Source organism: Tympanuchus pallidicinctus, unplaced genomic scaffold, assembly GCF_026119805.1.
Source record: "Tympanuchus pallidicinctus isolate F22 unplaced genomic scaffold, pur_lepc_1.0 scaffold3, whole genome shotgun sequence".
Lineage (NCBI taxonomy): Eukaryota > Metazoa > Chordata > Aves > Galliformes > Phasianidae > Tympanuchus > Tympanuchus pallidicinctus.
In genome coordinates, this window is record NW_026294747.1 from 81,988,629 (window position 1) to 82,009,216 (window position 20,588).

A 20,588-nucleotide genomic window follows, 5' to 3' on the forward strand; every position below is an offset into this window, starting at 1 on the left:
ACTAGCTATGTGTGACTTTGGAGATCTTAACCATAGAATATCTTTTTAGAAATTTTGTTCTCCTTTGTGTAATGGACCAAAATCTTGCTGAAAGTGTGGAGGTCATTATGTCTGTTGCAACAGACTTATTTATAGTCCAGTGGAGGAAAAAAAATACAACGCTAAACCACTGATATTTTAAAAGATCTTGCCTCCTTGATAGCCTTTTATTCTCGAAGTTTTAGGAAAATCTGCGGGTAAAAGAAGATAGAATTTTCTGCCACTGCAGTTTTTTTGGCTTTATGTTGCTCTGTTCTGGTACAGCAATGAAACTACATACATTTGTGTCAGATCCTAAAGAGGATGTTCACAGAAAGTGAATTTGGAATTTTTGAATTTGAATTTTTTAGCTAAGTTTTGTTATGCATCGATGATGCACAAAGTAAGCTAATACAGAAATCAAACATCATACCCTGAAAAATAATTTAAAAGAAGACTGAAAGCTATTTGTTGACTTTCCCAAATTTGGGTTTCATTAAGCAGGTTTTGAAAATGTTACTCATATCTGCTTGCTTGTTCATGCTCTTTCCACCTTTCACTTCTTTGTTGTTTTTTTTTTTACTGACAACCTTCAGAAGACTATATGCATGATCGTACTTGGAAGCAACACTGCAGATTTTGAATTATGTGCACTTCTATTGTGCAGACAATTACTGAAGAAAATAATTGTGCTTTACTGAAAGAAGCCCAGACTGACTGCTCTGTTATTTTCAGATTCCTCTAAGTGAAGCAGTAGCATTTCTAAATTTGAGAACAAAATACATAATGTTCTGTCAACAGTGACCTGGCCTGTGATGTGTCTGGTTCTGAACATAACTCTCTGTCAGATCTTTCAAATTCATTCTGGATAAAGTGCCTCTCTTGCTTTCATGCTTACAAGCAGAGCGGAGGAAGCAGCTTTCAGCTGAAGCAGTGAATGAAATGCTGTTTCCTGGGCTTGTAAAAAAACCTATAGTGTGACACATCCATAACCACATCAGCATAAAGCTCTTTTATCTCATCAACAGACACTAAACTTTATAGGAAGACAGTAAAGATAGTGAGGATTTTTCAGTGGGAAGACTGCTTTTCTATTTCATTGACTTACGCACTGCAGATTCTTTCTCTGTGCTGAAAAGTGGCTGATAATTAGTGTCAAAAACACGAAGATGTTACTGTCTCTGTTCCTGTTTGCTGTAAGGGAAATAAGTTACAGCTGACAGTAAGAATAGCGGTTCTGGAATGCTGGATTATCTGCTGAATCATCTGGGGAAATGGTGAAAATGGGAAGAGGTGATCTGACAGCTGGGTGGCTTGCCCACAAGCTCAGCATAGGAGAAACTCGGTTTTGAGCTCCTTCAGCAACCCTGTGTAGTCCGTGTCATTTGGCACTGAATTTGTTTGCATGCTGGGTTTGTCCTGAGCCATCACAGAGACTGCTGCAGATTAAGTGAGGAGAAACAGAAAAGTTATCTGAGAAGCCTGACTTCTGAGGAGATCTAAAATATTTCTACCACCAGTGCTCATTGTCCTATTTTTCCAAGTCTCCTTTGTGCCCTTCTGGGTGCAGGAGCTGTAAGCCAATTCCTCCCAAGCCTGGAGCTGGCACAGACCAGAAGCAGTGTGCCCACACTGGGTAGAGCAGCCTGTGCTGATAACTCCTGTGGAAAGTTAGATGTTGTCCACATCTGGGTGCAGACGTGGTGGAAGAGCTTCCATGACCACAGTAATATGGGTACCCTGGGGCAGTGTGAAGCCAATCAGCTGCTTCCTAACTATCTTCTCTGAAAGCAGTCACACTGCTGTCCTTCTCTCTGAGAGTGCTGCAGGCTATGGTGACAGCTGGCCATTCTGCAGCCTGTCAGGTGGGGGGGAGCAGCAGGACACCAGCGATGCTAAAAACTGCATTCTCTCAAGAAGGTAATCTTTAATTTGACTCCTCTTTCACAATGCCCGCACTTCAGTGCAAAACAAAATAAGTAGTTCAGTGCATTCCTAAATGAATAGAAGATTGACGTAGTCATTCTTTACCAGAACCCTTGGAATAGTCAGAAGGGGCTCCTGGGTTTCCCATCTGTTTTCTTTTCAGAATGTCTCTGCAGCTCAAGCTGAGCAATTTATTTCATATAGTCTTCAAATAATTCAAGCTTAAAAGCTTGATAAAAACTGGGAGCCAGAGTATATTTTTCTTATTTTTTTTCCTTATGCTGCCTTTTATGATAAGTAAATAAGCTTTCTAAACGTGGGTGTTTTTAAACTTGCATGTCTTCTTATCTCAACTGAAATAAGGTAAGAAAGCTGATTGCAGTATGGATTCTTTTAAAGCCTTTGAAAGCCAAATTGCTGATCCTAAGGAGGCTTTCCCACTGCTTGAGGGAGCTTGATGCTGTTCCCCATGCATTTCTTTCCCTGCCTGTAAGGAAAATTTATTGCCTTTCATCTTCTCTTGCTTCTTTCTGTGTACATTGAGGACCCAAGGAATACTGCTGAGCTGGGACTAGACTTAATGGTAGGATGCCTGTGCAGGATACACATAAATCATGCAAAAGCATGGCATGTGGCAAATGTATTCTTAGTAGTTTGAGTATGGGAACAGAATAGAGAGGGAACTGGAAGAAATTCACCTGTTGCTATTAAGTGATCATAGGTCAGAGTGACCTTCTTTGGGTGAAGGAAATCCTTCTATTCCTGGAAAGTCCACGAGTGAATTCCTGTGTCATCTTTGACATAATATAGAATAATGCATAGATCACCTGAAAGCTTTTTTTGCTTTATTTTGCTTTGATGTTGAATAATTCTTTTGAAGTTGCTGCACCATTAATGCCTACCTTCAGCCCTGTTGAATATGTGAATGTGCATCAGGATCAATGTTGTCTCTCACAACTGTCCTTGAAATGACTGGTTAGAAAATCTCTTGTATTCAGGGGGAGTATTATATTCCCTTTCAAGAGGTCCAGAGGCCCATGTGAGAATTTGGAGTAGGCTATATTTCTCAAATGTTTAAGCTCCAGCAAGAAAGCTTCAGTTGATCAAATGCTGAGAGCTGTGCTAGAGCTGCCTGCAAGTTGCTCATATTCAAAATTTCAGTTTGCGCTTAATCATGAATCAAACAATGTTAGTTCTACTCAAAACCTCCTATGCTTAATTAATTAATTCAATTCAGCTTAGCATTTTTTTCTAGGAAGAATAAGAAACAAAAGTGAATGAGATCTGCAGCTCTAACAAGGTGATTATCGACCTAATTAAGTCAGAACAGTGATGTGCAATAGATATATTTTCATTCAATATAGCAATCAAACCTGTCAGAAACAGCATTTTTTATATATTTGAGATTAACAAAACTGGCTTCCATTTTCTAATTTGCAGAGCACTTAAACAAAACTGGGTGGATCAAGAATACATTCTAACATCTGTATTTCATCATAATTCTTTCACCTTTTACCCACCATTTATGAGGTTGTTTATCACTGTCATTTTTGTGTCTATATTCATGACATTCAACTAATATTACTAACAAAGTGTGGACTATTTTCATGTAGTTCTGATGTATTAGAATTTCACATGTGGAACTTCTGGATTACCCAACATCAGTAAGGAGCACACCTGCATAAAAATGACTTTGAGATGGATGTTAAAGCTTCATAGTTAATGATGTGTGACCCTATGCTTGAGGGTATGATCTCAGCCCAGAAAGCAGACATAATCTGGTCTGTCTTGAGTCAGAGCAAGTCTCGTTGCATAGTTTTCTCATGCTGGAGCTGTTAAACTGGAAAGAAGTGAACACTGCATTTATGCAAACCTGATACCTTTCCAGGATGTATTTAAGGTGGGTAGAATTTAACAAAAGCAATGTACTTCTAACACAATAGCTGGCCATTTGCTGGGCTGCACATCCTTCCTGCAGAGCATGATCTTCAGAAGGTAACATTGGCAGACTACTTTTTTAATTACAAAATAACTTCTTCTCCAGCCTCATTTTTGGGAAGAGCTGAACTTTTTTTTTTGAATTTAAAACAAGCAAACAAATCTGTCAAATCCCAAACATTTTCTTTCTGAGGAAAATTCTTGCCATGGAAATCCTCTATTCAAATAACTAAAGGTTGGCAAAGTTTTAAGCATCAGTAAGCATTGCCAGAACACCCTAATAGACAGTGCTGCCAGTTCGTCTTATCATCTAAATTTTTATGTTGTTTTTCGTTTGGTTTTTGTTTTGCTTAAAGAGTGCTCTCAGTTGGCCACACACAATCATGTTCTATGGAAAAAACAACTGCACTGTATGACAGACCAGGGGATTGAACACTGCAAGCTTACTTCTTGTGTTTATTTGGGACTGCAGCTATGATTGTTATGGGCCAGGACAGCACTGGGAGCTGAGCTCCTTGCGTGCACAAAGGGAGAGTGTCTGCCAGCTCCCACTCTGGTCTCTGGCTTCTTGTGGCCTCTGACTGCTTTGTGGCAGAAAGCAGAGAGAAGGGGTCAGCCTTGGAAGTATGGTGCAAGTATTGTAGAAGAGCCCAGCTAGCTGCAGCCTGCTTAAGCAACTGGCAAGCCAGAGATCAGTTGAAACACTGACCTAAGAAGCCTCTTAGCTAGGAAGGCACATTATCACTAATTGTAAAACATCTATTTCCTGGCTGTTACGGATTTCTGCTCACAGAGGAGAGGTCTCACAATCCAAGGACTTCTCTTTTTGGGACAGGAGAGGTTTAAGAACAAGAGTGTGAGCTAACCATTCAGGCTCCAAGGCCAAACTTGAAAGTTGCTTAAGAAAAAAATCAACCATGAAACCACATTTTGAATGGGTAAAAGCAGCTAAATTTAGGAAAAAAAAAAAAATCTCTTTCAGTGAAGGAGAAGGAGTCACTGTTTCTTGGAGCCTTAATAAAAAAGGCACTGTTACACAAGAGCCCTCCAGCTCCTTTGCCGACATCCTACAAGGGAAGAGGGACATTTCTGGGGAGAGCTGGCTGACCCTCAGCAGCCTTTCTGCCTTTTGAAGGGGAAAGGACAAAGGAGAGACAGGCATTGCTTCACTACTGGATGCAACACAACAGTCTTTCTGCAGACTGTTCATCCTTGTTTTTCCTCCTCCCCGTCCAAGAGTGCTTCTTCATTTCTCCCAGGGACTGGGACTCAGCAGCTCCCTTCTGTCCCCAGGTGTGCCTTTGGTTCTTCTACCATCTTGTTGAAGAAGTAGCAACCCTGCTCTGCTAAAGCTTGTGGTGTCACAAAAAGAGGTTTGGTCCTCCTCGTGTTGGTGTACAGGGCAGGCAGCTGGTAGCCCAGAGCACTGAGTTTAGGTATTTTGTGAGATTCCTAGGAAGCTAAGATTAGGTTCCTGAGGGGAAAGGTTTTATCACATGCACATATTGTTTCTTTTTCATCAGCTGGCAGATTTAGCTGCTGGCTTGGTCACTGTTTTGACAAGAAGCATAACTTTTTAGTCACTACTAAAACCTAGCAAAGAGATGGTACAGAAACCAGAAGGTATGCAGAGAGAGGAGCCAACATGTCTTTGTGTTTGATAGCTCTCAATGCAGCAATCATAAAGATAAGATTTGGAGCATTAGAACCACAAATTTCCTTCGAAGTAAGATGTTTGTATAAGCCTTGTTTAAAATGGTTGTGGCTGCACTTCCAGTGAAGATTGATTCATAGCTTTGCACAAAGTCCCTTCTCTCTTTGACTTCAGGATAGATTTTACCTAGTCACAGACAAATTGATCACTGAGTAAAAGAAAATTTGTGAGTAGCCTGTAAATAAAGTTTACCTCGAAAAGCTTTTAATATCCTGACATTTTATTATGTTGCAGATTTGGTTCTGATGAGTTGAAAAAACAGTTCCTCACACCAACTATATCTGGAGATCTTGTGGCATGTTTGGGAATCAGTGAACCTGGAGCTGGATCAGATGTTGCAAGTAAGTTAACCTAGCAAACTACCAATTTCAGACCACTTGGTATTTCAGGGGAAGGAATATGGCTTCACTGATGCCTGCTCTTATTGTCAGCATTTATAAGAAATACAAAAGAAAGTTTGGAATAGTGAAAAAAGTAAAAAGTAATATTCTAGGAGCAGTAATACATAGAATCAAAAAACTGTAAAATGGTTTGGGTTGGAAGGGACATTTAAGATCATCTAATTCCAACCCCCTGCTATAGGCAGGGACACCTCCCTCTAGACCAGGTTGCTCAAAGTCCCATCCAGTCTGGCCCTGAATGCTTCTAGGGAAGGGGCATCCACCACCTTACTGGGCAAGCTGATCCAGTGTCTCACCACCCTCACAGTAAAGAATTTCTTCCTCATATCTAGTCTGAATCTACCCTCTTCCAGTTTAAAGCCATTTCCCCTTTTTCTGTTGCTACATGCCCTTATAAAAAGTCCCTCCCCAGCTTTCCTATGGTCCCCCTTCAGGTGCTGGGAGGCTGTTACAAGATTCCCCTGAAGCCTTCTATTTTCTAGGCTGATGAACCCTAACTCTCAGTTTGTCCTCGTAGGAGAGGTGCTCCAGCCCTCTGATCATCTTTGTGGCCCTCCTCTGGACCCTCTCCAACAGCTCCATGTCTTTTTGTGTTGGCATCCCCACAAACATCTGATTCATTCAAAAGCAAATAAATTGAATGTGTTTGTCAGTGAATAAATAGATGTAGGCTGAGCAGAACAGATTAATATTCAGCTGTTAGGCTGACCCTGGATTTCTCTAGTGTTTTTGTCCTTCTGCTGTCTGGCCTGTTCTGTCCAAGCTCCCGATTGGTGTACTCCAGTTGCACTGTCACCATTAGTTGTGCAAACCTACAGGAGTATGTGATACAGTTTTGCCCTGTTCAAATGGACAAGGCTTGCACTTCCTTAATACAGACCTTCCCACTGAATGTGGACAGATTGCAGAGCTAGTCCCTTCTGAAACTGATGGCATCACACTTTTGCAATAAGTTCCTCTACCTCATTCTTACCTCACCCCGTCCAGTCATTTCTGTCTCTGAATGGGTAGTTATTTTATTCAGGAATAGTGAAGAATTTGCCATATCAAATGCACGAGCTTTGTGATTTAGTTACTTTGCATGAAACTGTTTTTCTTGTTTGAGTACAAGAATATGTTTAAAACATCAACAAGTCGACCTACCATTCTGAAGTGCCTGAGACAGTAGATAATTAAATTACAGCAGATTTTATAGTAGGAGATGTCTCACCTGATTGTGGAATGTGTGCTTAAAGGAAAAGAGAATGACAAGAAACCACTGTATACATCTTGCTATTTTGAATGGCTAAGTTGAACATACTGTGCTCTTACAAATTATAGAGATTAATACTTCTACAAAAATCAACAAATTTAACAGAAGTTTTTGGTCAGCAAAACCAATGCCTATGACCATCTGCTCATTCCAGATCACACTGTTTTTTCAAGACAGAAAACTGATTGTTAAGTATTACAGCAAAGAGGTGCAACAAGTGCCTTTTCCAAAGGGAGTTAATTTCTTAGCAGAAATGCTAAGAAATGCTAAGTCAGGGCTTGAACCAGTGATTGGTGGGAAGGGGCCAGGGGAGCTCAGGTGCAAGCAATGCTTCTGAGTGACAGGAAGGGGTGCAGCCAGGATCCTCCCCTTCCCAGATCTCATTTAAGAGTTGGCAGTGGAGGCAAGGGTATCTTGTTGGAGATCCCTGTGTACCTGGGGCCTTCTGAAGGTAAATAAATTTCTTTGTTTCTGTGTCCATGAATGTCACATTTGAGCATGTTCTTCCTTGCTGCAACCTAGGACTTTGCTACTATGGTGTCATTGCTGTGTTTTCTATTGTGTTACAGCATTACATGGAGAAAGTTAAATGAAGGGGCTATGAATCTCCTTGCATGATCCAGAGGCATTTTCCCTTCTAGCTAATTAACATTGTTAATAAGAAAAATCCATAAATTTATAGGCTTGTTTTTTGTAAAATAGTTTGAAATTTATATTTATCTCTTGTAGGAAACACATCGCTTATTTTAGCTAATGCTTCTGTAGTTAAATTACCTGATTATCAAGACTTTCCAAATATGGTTGTAATTTCTGGATGTAGTCTTCCAGACAACAAAAAACAAATACTTTTTCAGTTGCGTGTTGCTTATGATTTAAATTGGTACAGTTTGATTAATGAAATTAAAGAAATATTTCAAGTATACTCAGGCTTATCCTATGAAACCAGGTTGTCAGTGTCACAGTTAAAAAGACTGCAGGATGACAAGTGATATTTTTTCACCTACCGTTAAAGATTTTATCCTTGAAATAAATCTGGAAACTACCCTATGGTGTTCTTAAAGGGTAACTAAATGGGTCACTTAGTCATGAGCACCACTAGTAATTTTTTGGCTTGTGATTTGTGTTAACTGTGGTGATCATTATCTTTACTATTTTTCCACTGAAATATTGGAAGATAACAGCAGTAATTCTTATTAGTTGCACCTACTTGCCATGTTGAATTTGGAAAACTCAGAATCATCCTTTTTTTTTCTGGGTAACACCTGAGTTATCTGTTAGTGATGTCTCCCAGGTTTGTCTCACCAATACGTTTCACAGATGTATTCCTGCTCTTCTTCTAAAGGTCATCACTGGAAACATGCAATCAGTTTCAATCAAAGACTGATGTCCAAAGAGAAGCTCCATAGTATCCTCCCTGCATGTCACACTTTATTAATGCAACCTTATTTATTTCATACTGCCAAGTTCCTTACCACTTTCATACTGCCAAGTTCATTTCCACTTTAGTCCTGATTTTTTTTTTTACTTTAAAAAACAAAACAAAACAAAACAAAACTTCTTCCTGTACTGATGATGAAAATTCTACATATGTGCTCTTAATTTATTACATGAATGATTATCTGTGATCATAAGATTGACTTTCAGAGTTGAAGACAACCTTGCCTTGACTTGAGTCAAGAGCACCCTGGAAAAGAAAGCTTAAGTCTCTTGCTGTGATTTGAATGGTGAAATAAATTGCCCTGGTTATTTATTTGGCACAAGCTTTTCCACATGTTTAAATGTTGTACTGAGGGACATGGTTTAGTGGGAGCTATTGGTGGTAGGTGGGCAATTGGATTGGATGATCTGGTAGGTCTTTTCCAACCTTGATGATTCTATGATTCTATAGGCTGTTGAAATATAAACACCATAGGGTCAGTGATGTAGACATGCCAAAACTTAGTGACTGAAGTAGCCTTTTCCTGTAGCCATGCTTTATTGGGGAGAATAATTACAGTGAAAAATGCCAAAGGATCTTACAGCCATATCTCTCAGATCCTCTTAACTCTAGTAAATTGTTAAGCAGGTTTTCAAATTGTGCTGTAGATTAAGTGTTAAATCTACTTATTGGCTTGATAATATTGTAATGAAAATCTACATTCTTCATAAGCTGATTTTAAACAGTCACTTTTCAAGTACTTGAGACAAACTGTTGGCTGTCACACTTGAGACTACTTGTATGTTCCTATTAGTCAGGCATTTCTTTTTTAATCTGTATTTGGAAAGTTAGTCTTGCAAATACTGTTATTATCTGTGATAGCGTTATAGTGCTCAGTGTTCCTTTGCAGACCTTCCAGGCAACTTCAATCTAATCTTCTTAGTAGTTGTTCCATAACAAAGGGTTGTGTGATGTAAATCGCTGTGTATTTTCCCATCCTTTTTACGCTACTTGTACCATGTCTCGTCACAGCTCTCTTGCATCCTTCACATGTTGTTCAGTCTCCTTGTATGATTGTCAAATGTCTGTCCACATATGACTGTGATCAGTGGATTCCTTCACTTTGTTGGCCTTCATTATTATTCAGAATCTACGATATGTCCTTTGGACAGATTTGGCATAGATTGCTGCTGTTTTTATCCGCAGTAGTACTATCTCTTGCTGTTCAATGTTACACTTCAGCTAGTTTATTTATCCACAGCTATATCCACAAGTTCCTTGTCTTACGTCATTACACAATTTTCAGCTGCTTTTTTTTCCCTATTTTTACATTAACAAATCTTTTCAGTCATGCAGACTATAGCTCCAGGTAGTCATTAGTTTGATCCTGTAAATGAAGAGTAGGTGCCTGTTATCAATTTGTTTTGAGGTTAGGACATTTGGGAAGAAGGTTCACGTGAAGATCAGGGTGGGTGTGCATCCAAGTCACCAACTGAATTAAATGTGGCTGCTCATTATGCTTTTTGCCTGACTCTTACACTCCACATTTACTGCCTACCTCACTATATAGCCTCTTATGCGCTTTATGGTCTCATAATACAAGTGCTATTAGGAAAGCACTTGGGTTGTTTTTTTTTTGTTTTTTGTTTTTTGTTTTTTTTTTGTTTTGTTTTGTTTTTTGTTTTTTTTTTTGTTTTTTTTTTTTACAATCAGCAACCTGCAGCTGGATATTGTTGCAGAGCGTTCTTTGGTTGGGGTTTCAGTGGAAGAAATTTGAGTTCAGGGAAGATAGCTCTTTGGAAATTCTGCTGGAGCTTAACCAGTAACTAATGATTCACTCTTGCTGTTGCATTTGGGGCTGCTTGCAGTGATGTGAGTGCTCATAAGTGAAAATGATGTTTTTTCTACATCATGGGGTAGCAGGTGTTTAGAACTCCTTGTTGTACAGACGGTCTTTACGTTTCAACTTCACATTTTTAAAGACCTACTAACTTTGAATTTATTACGCCATTCTGACCTAGAACACACAGGAAGTGCGTGTGTGTGTATATATCCTTAGGCATACACAGATATTAAAGCTTATGTTTGTTTAAGTTGGGACTCTGAAATTAATGGCTTTCTCAGTGACTAATGTACACAGTGACAGACGTGTAATAGATCATCCCAGCCTAAAATATTTCTGGCCTGAGTTTTCTGTAACTGAATTTAGTTATGGAAAGCTTTCTGCTTTTATCCCCTGGGATGAAGATTCCAACTAACAGAGGGTGAGAGAAGTGGGCTGCTTTCCCTGGGACACCTTCAAGGAGACTCATCCATGTGGGCCTGCCTTTTGCAGCCTAGATGGCAGTGAAGTCAGGAGTGAATATTGGTTGTCTGAGAGCAAGAGAATCACTTGGCCAGTCACACAGAAACCAGCTTATTCTTCTTTCACAAGATTAACTCTTCATTTCCTTTGCTTTGAATAGGTATCAAGACAACAGCCGTGAGAAAAGGTGATGAATATGTCATAAATGGTGGTAAAATGTGGACTACATCTGGGTGCCAAGCAGACTGGATGTGCCTGCTGGCAAATACAAGTGAAGGGCATCCTCATCGAAATAAATCTCTCATATGTCTGCCGATGAATCTACCTGGTAATGACATGCAAATCTTTTCCTCCTGAGCTGATTTTATTGGTGCTTTTGTTTGTGCATGTTACAAGAAGGAAAGGTGTTTCAGATAAGAGACAACACCCATTAATGCTCTTTTAAATTAAGTGTTTCATTGTCATACAAAGACAACTCTGAAATGCGTTTGTACTCGTGCTCCCACAGAAAAGGAAGAGAGTGAACAAATGAGAAGGAAATTGAATATTTTGCAGACTTCAGCTTGGGATTCCCAAACCAAATTATGTGGAAAATTCTTTTTGACCAAAATAAATCTAGAAAAGCTTTTCAGATGCATTAGCAGGGGAGTATTTCATAACATTTTCTGAGAATGGATAGATTAAGTTACTGCCAAGGAGAAAATTAATGCTTTAAAGAAATCATTAAAAATAGAGCCAATCTTTTTTTTTTTTTTTTTTTTTTTTTAGAATAACAACATCCACAGAACTTTTATCTTGGTTTTCTGTTCAGAAAAGACTTGGAGATGCAGTCCTTGGAGAAACAGTCCTCAAAATAACATATTTTCAATTTTCTATCCATTGAAATTTAATTTTGAGCAGTTATTACCTTTCAAAGGTTTCAAATAATTTTTGTTCCTACACATTCCTAAAGAATCCAGAACAAAACTTTCATTGAATTAAACAAATTCTCTCTCTTTTAAAAAAAGTCCTGGTGATTTTTAGGAAGTTCAAATCTTTAAACTGGCATTGCAGGTATGATGATGGTGGTAAGAAAACATTCGAATGTGTGGCATTTTTGTTCATTCAATTTGCAGTATTTTATTGTGAAATGTATCATTATCAGCTTTTAATGTGTAGAAAAAGCACAATGGCAGTGAAGCAAATATCCATGTGTTGATTTGTGGGTTCAGACTGAGAACGAAATTCTAGGTCTCCAGTATTACAAAAGACAGTGGTGGGGACATCTTAAGATAACTTCTTATAAGTGAATTTAAATATAGAGTAAGTCAGAGTAAGCAAATTGCTTTAGGACGAAGCTAGTGGGTTGTGACTTTCTAAACCACTTTTCATGCAAAGCTGGCTTGGAATGTGAACAGGAGGTTGACCTGAGCTGATTCACTTGTTGACTTTTTGCCTTATCAATAAGTGATCAATGAATGTGGTAACTCACAGCCAGAATCTCCCTGAATTTCCAGATGACCTTACTTATCAGCCATCTGCATAAAGTCCTCATGGTTTTTCATGAAAGAGTCAGAATATGTACGTGATACTGCTTCTCTGAATTCAATACCAACATACCGTTACAGGTGGATCAAATATTCAGAAATTGTCTTGGTTTTCAGGTACTTTACTTATTCCAGAAAGACGTGAGTTATTGTAGCCTTAAGAGGTTGTTTTTAGACACACTACCTATACACAGAGTTGCTTTACCTTGGGTAAACAGATTTTGAGGAAAAAAATTGAAAGTCAGCTGAAAGTAGTGTTCAGAGATATAGAAATCATCAGAAATGAAATCTGGGTGGGATACAAAGAGGAAAAGTATGAACAAGGCTGCCATTTGACACAGATGTGAGGAGGAAGCTCCAGCTGCTTTGATAGATCCTGAGGATGTGTATCTGCCAAAGATCATTATCTTTAGAGGGCAACAGACCAAGACTGTACAGGAAGTGTCTGGATGACGTCAAAAAGATGCACTATCATGCTTCTGTAGACATATGTATGACAACACTCAAGAGTGACCACAGTGGAGGACAAGCGTATTATGTCTGACTAACTGCTGCAGTCACCAGGATGTGTGGCAGGGGAAAGACAAGGTTCAAGGCACAGAAGTAACTTGTTCCGTGCTTGCTGTTGGTAGGAGATAGGAGTCCCGTGTTTTTCATAAAAAACACAGTTGTTTCATACATACCGTGATGTAAGGAAAAAAAAATCTGAAATGAATCATTAGCTTCAACAACTGGAAGTTACAGGAGATACGAAATGGGGTTAACTTCTAGTTGTAGGTTTGTGCAGTGTCTGTTGTGTGTTGAAGAAAATCATGGCCTAAATTTGACAAACATTGCTGAAAACCTCTTATAAAGGGAATTTGGGTAACTGGTATGGATTCACAGTAGGTACTTGCATTAGGCAGGTAAATATTCCTCATACTAGCAAGTATGAACTCTTTTTCATGTGATGGAAAAGAGACTCTACCAAAGTATAAATTGTCCATGTTAGGTATATAGACAAATGGCTAGCAGCCCTCATCTGGGATGTAGTTGTGCACTGGTTTCTCCTGTGGGTCATGAGATAGCACTTAGTAGATTGCACAGAGGATAATAAAGAAGAGAACATCCAGGAAAGGGGGAAAGAGCATGTTTCTCAAGTTGCAATTTAAAATGTCTCTTTCTATTTGTAACAGCACTAAATGTTGGCAGGAGAGAATGACTACTTTCTGTTAAGACAGACTAAAAGAAATAAAAAAAAAGATTGTCAGAAGGCTGGAGAAGTGAGAGAAAATGAAAAATCAAAGACACTTAGAAAGAACTGTCCCAGGAAGAGACAGAGCAATCCATCTCAGTCATACTGGTACAAGAAGCACAAATAGGTTTGTTAGAGTGATTTTTTGGGAAGTCAAGCACTTGGCCTTGAAATGTGTGTTTTCAGATAGCCTGTGATTTATTTAATACAGACATGTTCTGGGGATTATTTGGACAGACGATTGCTGCTGCTGCTGGTAATTTTTATTATATAGTACTTTTGAAGATAATGAAAATAATTAATTAAAGGAACAAAGTGTCCATTTCATAGGTAGAGAGATGATTATATGTTGGTGTATTTGAGGAGAAAATGTAAAGCATGTGCTAGCAACAGAGAGGGTGCTACATGGGTTTGATGAAGCTTGGCTTCCATCTGAAGGAGATTCATGAAATAATCTAACAGCAAGTGAAACTGGGAAGGCACAACAAACAAGAAATGCTGCTGGATTCAGGAAGGATGAACACACAGTCAAATTGGTAAGAAGTGTGAGTGGAAGTTGTTAATACATCTAACTCCTCTAACCAAACCTGAGTTTCCTTCATGTATGAGTTTCCTTCAATAGCTGTTACCTTATGTGGGCAGTGGGCAGCACTGAGTTGGATTCATTTAGCAATACAGAGAACTGCCAGCAGTTGCACTTATTCCAGCAGAGTCTTTAATAAACATCCCAGTAACAAGAGCACTAAGTGCATCTTCATAGGGCAGGGAGCATATGGCTGGAAGTGGACCAAAATATCTGAGACTCTCAAAGAAAGCAAGCAGTAATGTTCCAGCAGGAAAAGATGTTCCAGAAATCATTTTGGCCTGTAGATGGTTTCAGAGTGTGTTTGTGTAGCTCTGATTTTAATACAGGAACAAAGCTGCTTTGAAAACAGATGCTTTTCTGGCATGAGTAGATGCAAATTGCTGGGTAGTTTTCAGTGTGAGAGTCAAGGAGTTTTATAGAGCTGCCCTGATTTTCTTCCTCCATTGAACACCTATCAAAGCAAATATTCCTGACACATAATCTGTTTTTAGATTGGCCAATGGAGTTACCTTGGGCAGAAGGTGTGAAGTATATCTGGACATTCTTCTGAGAGCAGGCTTGGCACTTTGAAATAGTGTCAGTATCTCATCTCTGCTTTGCTGAGAGATTAAACTTCCCATAATCTTATTCAGTGCTCCTGGAGAGAATGAATTTGAAATAAATGACTGCCAATTTCTTCTGCCTGGAAGACTAAAGGTCTCCTGTCAGTAGGAGCTGAAAGATCTGTTCTATTTCAGAAAGAGATGCTCAGTAGAAGTCATAGAGTCATAGAATGGCTTGGGTTGGAAGGGACTCAAGGATCATTAAGCTCCAAACCCCCTGTGGCTCCACGGCTGCCAACCTCCGCATTTAATTCTAGACCAGGCTGCCCAGGGCTCCATCCAACCTGTCCTTGAACACTTGGAGGGATAGGGCATCCACGACTTGTCTGGGCAGCCTGTTTCAGCACCTCTCTACTCTCATAGTAAAGACCTTTCCCCTGATATCCAACCTAAATCTTACCTCCCTCAACTTAAAACCATTTCCCCTCGTCCTGCTGTTATCTGTCCTTTCAAAGAATTGATTCACCTTCTGTTTATAGGCTCTCTTTAGGTACTGAAATGCTGCAGTGAGGTTGCCCTGCAGCCTTCTTTTCTCCTGGCTGAACAAGCCCAGCTCTCTCAGCCTGTCTTTGTAGGGGAGGTGCTCCAGCCCTCTGATCATCTTTGCGACCCTTCTCTGGACCCTCTCCAACAGCTCCCTGTCATTCTTGTATTGGGGGCCACAGACCTGGGCACCCAGGTGGGGCTCATGAGGACAGAGTAGAGAGGGACAATCACCTCTCTGTCCCTGATGGCCACCCCTCTTCTGATGGAGCCTAGGATACCATTTGCTTTCCGAGCTAAATGAACGCACTCAAGTCATGAAAGATAACAGGGTACGACTATGTACAGAAGGACACCACAGCAGTTTGTGTGGTGAATAATTCCTACTAAGCCACTTCAGAGACCAGGAGAGGATTATAAAAAATAATAGGGAAAAAAAAAAAAAAAACGACCAGAATTTCACCCCACTACAAAACTGGTTAGAATACCATGTCTGTGGATAGTTAAATGTTTGCTTTCTTGCAGAAGGCACATATGTTGAAAGAATGTTTTTTTTCTACGTATATTGACCTGGCAAATGTAGTTGACGCTCCCTGCAGAAATTCTTATATCTGATTGTTGGCTTCAGTTTACCATGAAGCATTGTTGATCTCTATGCAGAATTTTTGCATGTTAACTCCAGGAACACGAGGAGGTAAAGGTGGAAGATTTCAAGGGCTATAACTTAAAAATCAGTGGATGACTGTCTAACTGTCATGGTACAATGGTAAGCCATGCTTGCATCTGAGCAAAAGCAAGGAAGAACCTGTGGGGAAAAGAAAAATCTTGATGGGAGAAAAAAGACAACCAGGGAGGAGTACCTCTTGGTGGGAGTACATAGCTGAAGTTTTATGTGGCCAAACCTGAAGCAATTTTGAGATCTGAATGGAGATAACAACAAATTTTCCTACAGGAGTCATGTTCATCTTCAGTAGGCAGCTGCACATTGGGTCAGAGTCTGTGCCGTACAGGGAGGTCAGTGGAGAAGCAAGCCCTCTTCACAAAGGATGTCCATGTGGAAACTCAAACAAGTGAATCACGATCTTTGTAAACCTTTGCCTATTTAAATGGACTAGATAGTAATTACAGGCCATCATAAAATATATAGCCTTAACAAAACTTGTAGTTGATACAGAACTGTTGGATGTTTGTGTTTATAAATTGGAGTCTAACCTTTTTATTACTGGGCACAAGTGAGATCATGTGATTATAAACTCTTCTGTAGGTACAAGGGAAGGTCAAAATAGGCTTGAAAGTGAAGGATAAATGTGGTGGAAAGAGAGAGTATAGAAATTCTCTAGTAACATTTCAACACAATTCTGCTGTCGTTATTAAATATTTTTTTGCTGTTTCACTGTAGTATAGGGACTCAGAAAATACTACTACACTGAATTTGAACACTTTATTGCAGTGCACAAAAAGTCAAACATAGCAGATAAATAAAGCACTTCATGCACGATTTGAAGATGTGCCTGAAGTGAGATTATTACTACTGGTAAATGATTATTATTTGGGGATATAATTAAAAGATCCTTAAGGTTGCGATTTCTGATTTTCTAGTCAAATAACATTGAGAAAACTCTTAGAAATGGGATGTGATCTATTTTATTTTTGCCTCCCAGAATACTATAATGTTTTCTCAGAGATAGGTTTTGCTATATCCTTGCTGAACTTCACTTTTTAAAAACACTATTTTTGTACATCTGGCTTTATCTTTCTTGTAGCCTTTCTAATACTCTTTTATTTTTTTTCTTCAGGCATTCACATTACTAAGAAAATAGACAAACTGGGCATGAGGTCATCGGACACAGCTCAGATCTTTTTTGAAGACGTAAGAGTCCCTAGCAAAAACCTAATTGGTGAGGAAGGAATGGGTTTTACATATCAGATGTTGCAATTCCAAGAAGAGCGGCTGTGGGGAGTAGCCACTGGTAAGTCATCGGTTGTGCTGCAGGGGTCTGGCAGGGACACATGGGTCACCTTACTGCATGACTAATAGCACTTTCCTTTATTCTAAATTATGACCTCTGTTTCTGAAATGTCACAGCGTAGCTACAGACAATCTTCCCTTTCTACAGGAAAACTTGAAACACAAAGAAAATATTTTCTGAGGCAGAGGCTAGCAGAGGTTTTCTTCCTTTTCTCAGTGCATTCTGCTGATAAGAAAAAACAGCATCACGTTATGTCAGCTATAAATATAGTACAAAGGCTATCAAAATACAAACATGAAATAAGATTGTGACTTTTCCTCTAGTACAGTAAACTAGGATGTTTACCTTTACCCTAGATTGTAGAAAATGAATGTAGTGCTGTGTAAAGACAGTATTACAACTTTGTTTATGCATGTTTTACCTCAATATACACTGAATGTAACAGTGTAAAACCAAATGCTTTTCCCCAAAGTTCTGCTATCGTAGAATTTCTGTTATTCTAGTTATTGGTATGTTATTGGCCATAGCCAAATCCATATGTTTGAGATTCAAAGATTTTGGATATTTTAGATAACCGTATCCAAACTTTCCCCCTTGTCCCATGCATCTGCACATTTAACTTAACATAAAAACTGTTTCATTTTAAAAAGATTGAAGATGTAAGAAGGTTATGTAAGTAACCTCTGTACCCTGTTAGTGCCTGTGTGTGGCTGAGGAATTGGCAACTGTACAAAGTGATATTTTGATTCAGTGACCAGATTAAAAAAAATGACTCCCTGTTGTGGACTGATCCCAGACCAAATAATTTGGAGCTCAGATGCTTAAAACATCTTTGGTCTGGGCAAAACCTCTTAGTTCAGCCTGAGACAAATAGTAAATATGAGGGTAGTTCTAGCAAAGAGCGGGATGTCAGACCTGGATGTGATGATTGCTGCAGACACTAGCAAGGAGTCCTGTACTGGCCCTGCCTTTGCACACTGTTCAGGACATTTATGAGATGGGAGTGAAGCTGTGTTCCAATCCATGCAATAGGAACTCTTTATGCGTATTATTAAAAGCATAAATTGGGGTTTGCTGTAACAAGGACTGTGCTATAACCGAGGGCTCCATGGTGTTTTGAAAGCAGTCAGGCTCTCTTCTTCTACTTGGTTGTAAAAGGTGAATATTCCCTGTTTCACCACTTCTTGATGTTGTTTTTCTGTTGTTATTGTCGTTTTTCCTCCCCGTGTTTAATTTGGGCTGATTCCAGATCTTTAGGCATCACCTGCAAACAGCCACTGCAGGCACTCAGATCAGCTCTCTAGTACTGCTGCAATGGCCTCTGCAGGCCGGGCCATCTCAGGTCTGCACCACTGTGCTGAACGCCTGGCGCCTGTGCCAAGGCCACTTGCTCAGAACAGCTGTGGTTCTAGCTTGGATGCTGTATGTCCAGGTGTGTGCACAGATAGTGATCATGGAGATGGAGATCTACAGGATTCCAGCTGGAAGGGGCTTCTGGGAGGTTGGACTCGATGATCTTTGGAGGTCCCTTCCAACCCCTACAATTCTGTGATTCTGGAGGTCCTCTCATTGACAAGGCACTTCAAAGCCACATGAGTTTCTTCAGGGCCTTGAACAGGCAAGTTTTGGTAGTCCCTAGTAAAAGAGTATTCCTGCTGAGGCAGACATGTGACAGATCTGGTACAGAGAGCGGCTTAAGTCAGTTTTTTATCCTTGTAAGCAGATGGTACCATAATAGCCTTGGTTTAGAGCTGTGCTTATGCCTCATAGGTGGCTATTCTTCATTTCTGGTGGCCGCCATCAAAGTATCTCAGTTATCTGACTTCATGTTTCTTTGCTTATCACAGACATGTGTTCTACAAAGTTTGGAATGAATCTGAAAGAATCAGAAGATCAGGCAAAATCAAGCCCTATGGCAGGAGGCAGTTTTTCTGCAGATGTATTTTCTGTTTCATTTGTCTATAAGTGTCATCCTAAAAAGAAATCTTTCACTATTTAATGACAGTGCTATTAAACAGCAGTTACTGCGCCACCTTAGGAGAACTTATAACAGTTTTGCACACTGAAATCTTGTCAAGATTTGTTTTGATTTATACAGTTCTGCACCTTGTGCTCTTCTTACCTTTGGTAACTGCATTTGACCACTCCCCATTTGCATGATTGGTCAGCATAAGCACTGCCTCACCAAAGGAATAAGAAAGAGTTCTCCTCTAAGCAAAAAGAACACTGCCTGAAAGATTGCCTTCTGAAATGTAGCCAAGATATATGTGGACTGTATGGACTTAATTATGCACTTTTATGCTCAGTTTGGAGGTTAAGCTAAAACAATGAGAAGCTCTAGGCTGCAGAGACATTCCCCAGGCAGCAGAGCGGCCAGCAGCATTAGTCATGTTCCAGGCAGAGTGACGAGTAGTGACAGCATCAAAACACAAAGTCCAGCAGGTGAGATCACTCATGTCTGAAACCACCAGCAGCTTGGTACTGTCCAGCTTTGCACAACAGCCTGGCAACCAGCACAGTCTTTCAGGAAGTGGGACAGCAGGTCTCAATTCTCCTTTTTTCCAGAATGATGATGAACAATCTGGGAAGGGAATCTTTGGTTCCTGCTGCGACCAAGAGAGATGGAGCTCCATCCCACAGTGTCTTTGCTAGGAGGGAACCAGGACTTACTGTGCCCCAAGTTGATTTTGTATTTATCCACAGACAATCTGATGTAAAATGGATGAAGAGCTCTGGGAGTGAGGACAAAGCCCACCTCTTGTGTCAAATTGCAAATTTCAGAGATAACCAGTAGTGGTAAATGAGAGAAAAAGTGTTCATCAGAGCCGGTTGTCTGATGAATGTGGTTTGTTACACCACAACTTTACAGGCATTGCAAGCTTTCAGTCCTGCAGATAGTTTTACAACCACAAGCATTTTGCTGAAGGCTCCAATATTTCCAGACTATGTGCATGCCTTCAGTAATTTTGTATTTAGGTTGGCACATGTTCATTCTTTTCTGGCCCTCAGATGGACGTTTCTTCTCATTCTCTATTCATGGCTATTCATATGACAATAAAAAGCATTGGTTGCGTTTAAGCACTTGAGGGACTGATCCTGGCATGCTTGCTTTGACTGCTCCCTAAAATTTGGCAGAGGCAGTTTGCTGCAATTCTTTTTTTTCTTTCTTTGTTGTTGTCACTTTGGAGAGTTGTTTTTCTTTTTATAAAATATTTT

At 39.7% G+C, this 20,588-nt stretch overlaps 1 protein-coding gene across 2 annotated transcripts in view; it reads left to right on the plus strand.

Moving 5' to 3' along the window:
• Nucleotides 1–20,588, plus strand: part of LOC128085269 (probable acyl-CoA dehydrogenase 6) — a 79,871-nt gene that overhangs the window by 47,121 nt on the left and 12,162 nt on the right. For both annotated transcript variants that reach the window (XM_052692411.1, XM_052692412.1), the window contains 3 exons: nucleotides 5,831–5,937; nucleotides 11,132–11,299; nucleotides 17,199–17,372. In XM_052692411.1, coding sequence (XP_052548371.1) covers nucleotides 5,831–5,937; nucleotides 11,132–11,299; nucleotides 17,199–17,372 — 449 coding nt within the window. The remainder of the gene's footprint in view (nucleotides 1–5,830; nucleotides 5,938–11,131; nucleotides 11,300–17,198; nucleotides 17,373–20,588) is intronic.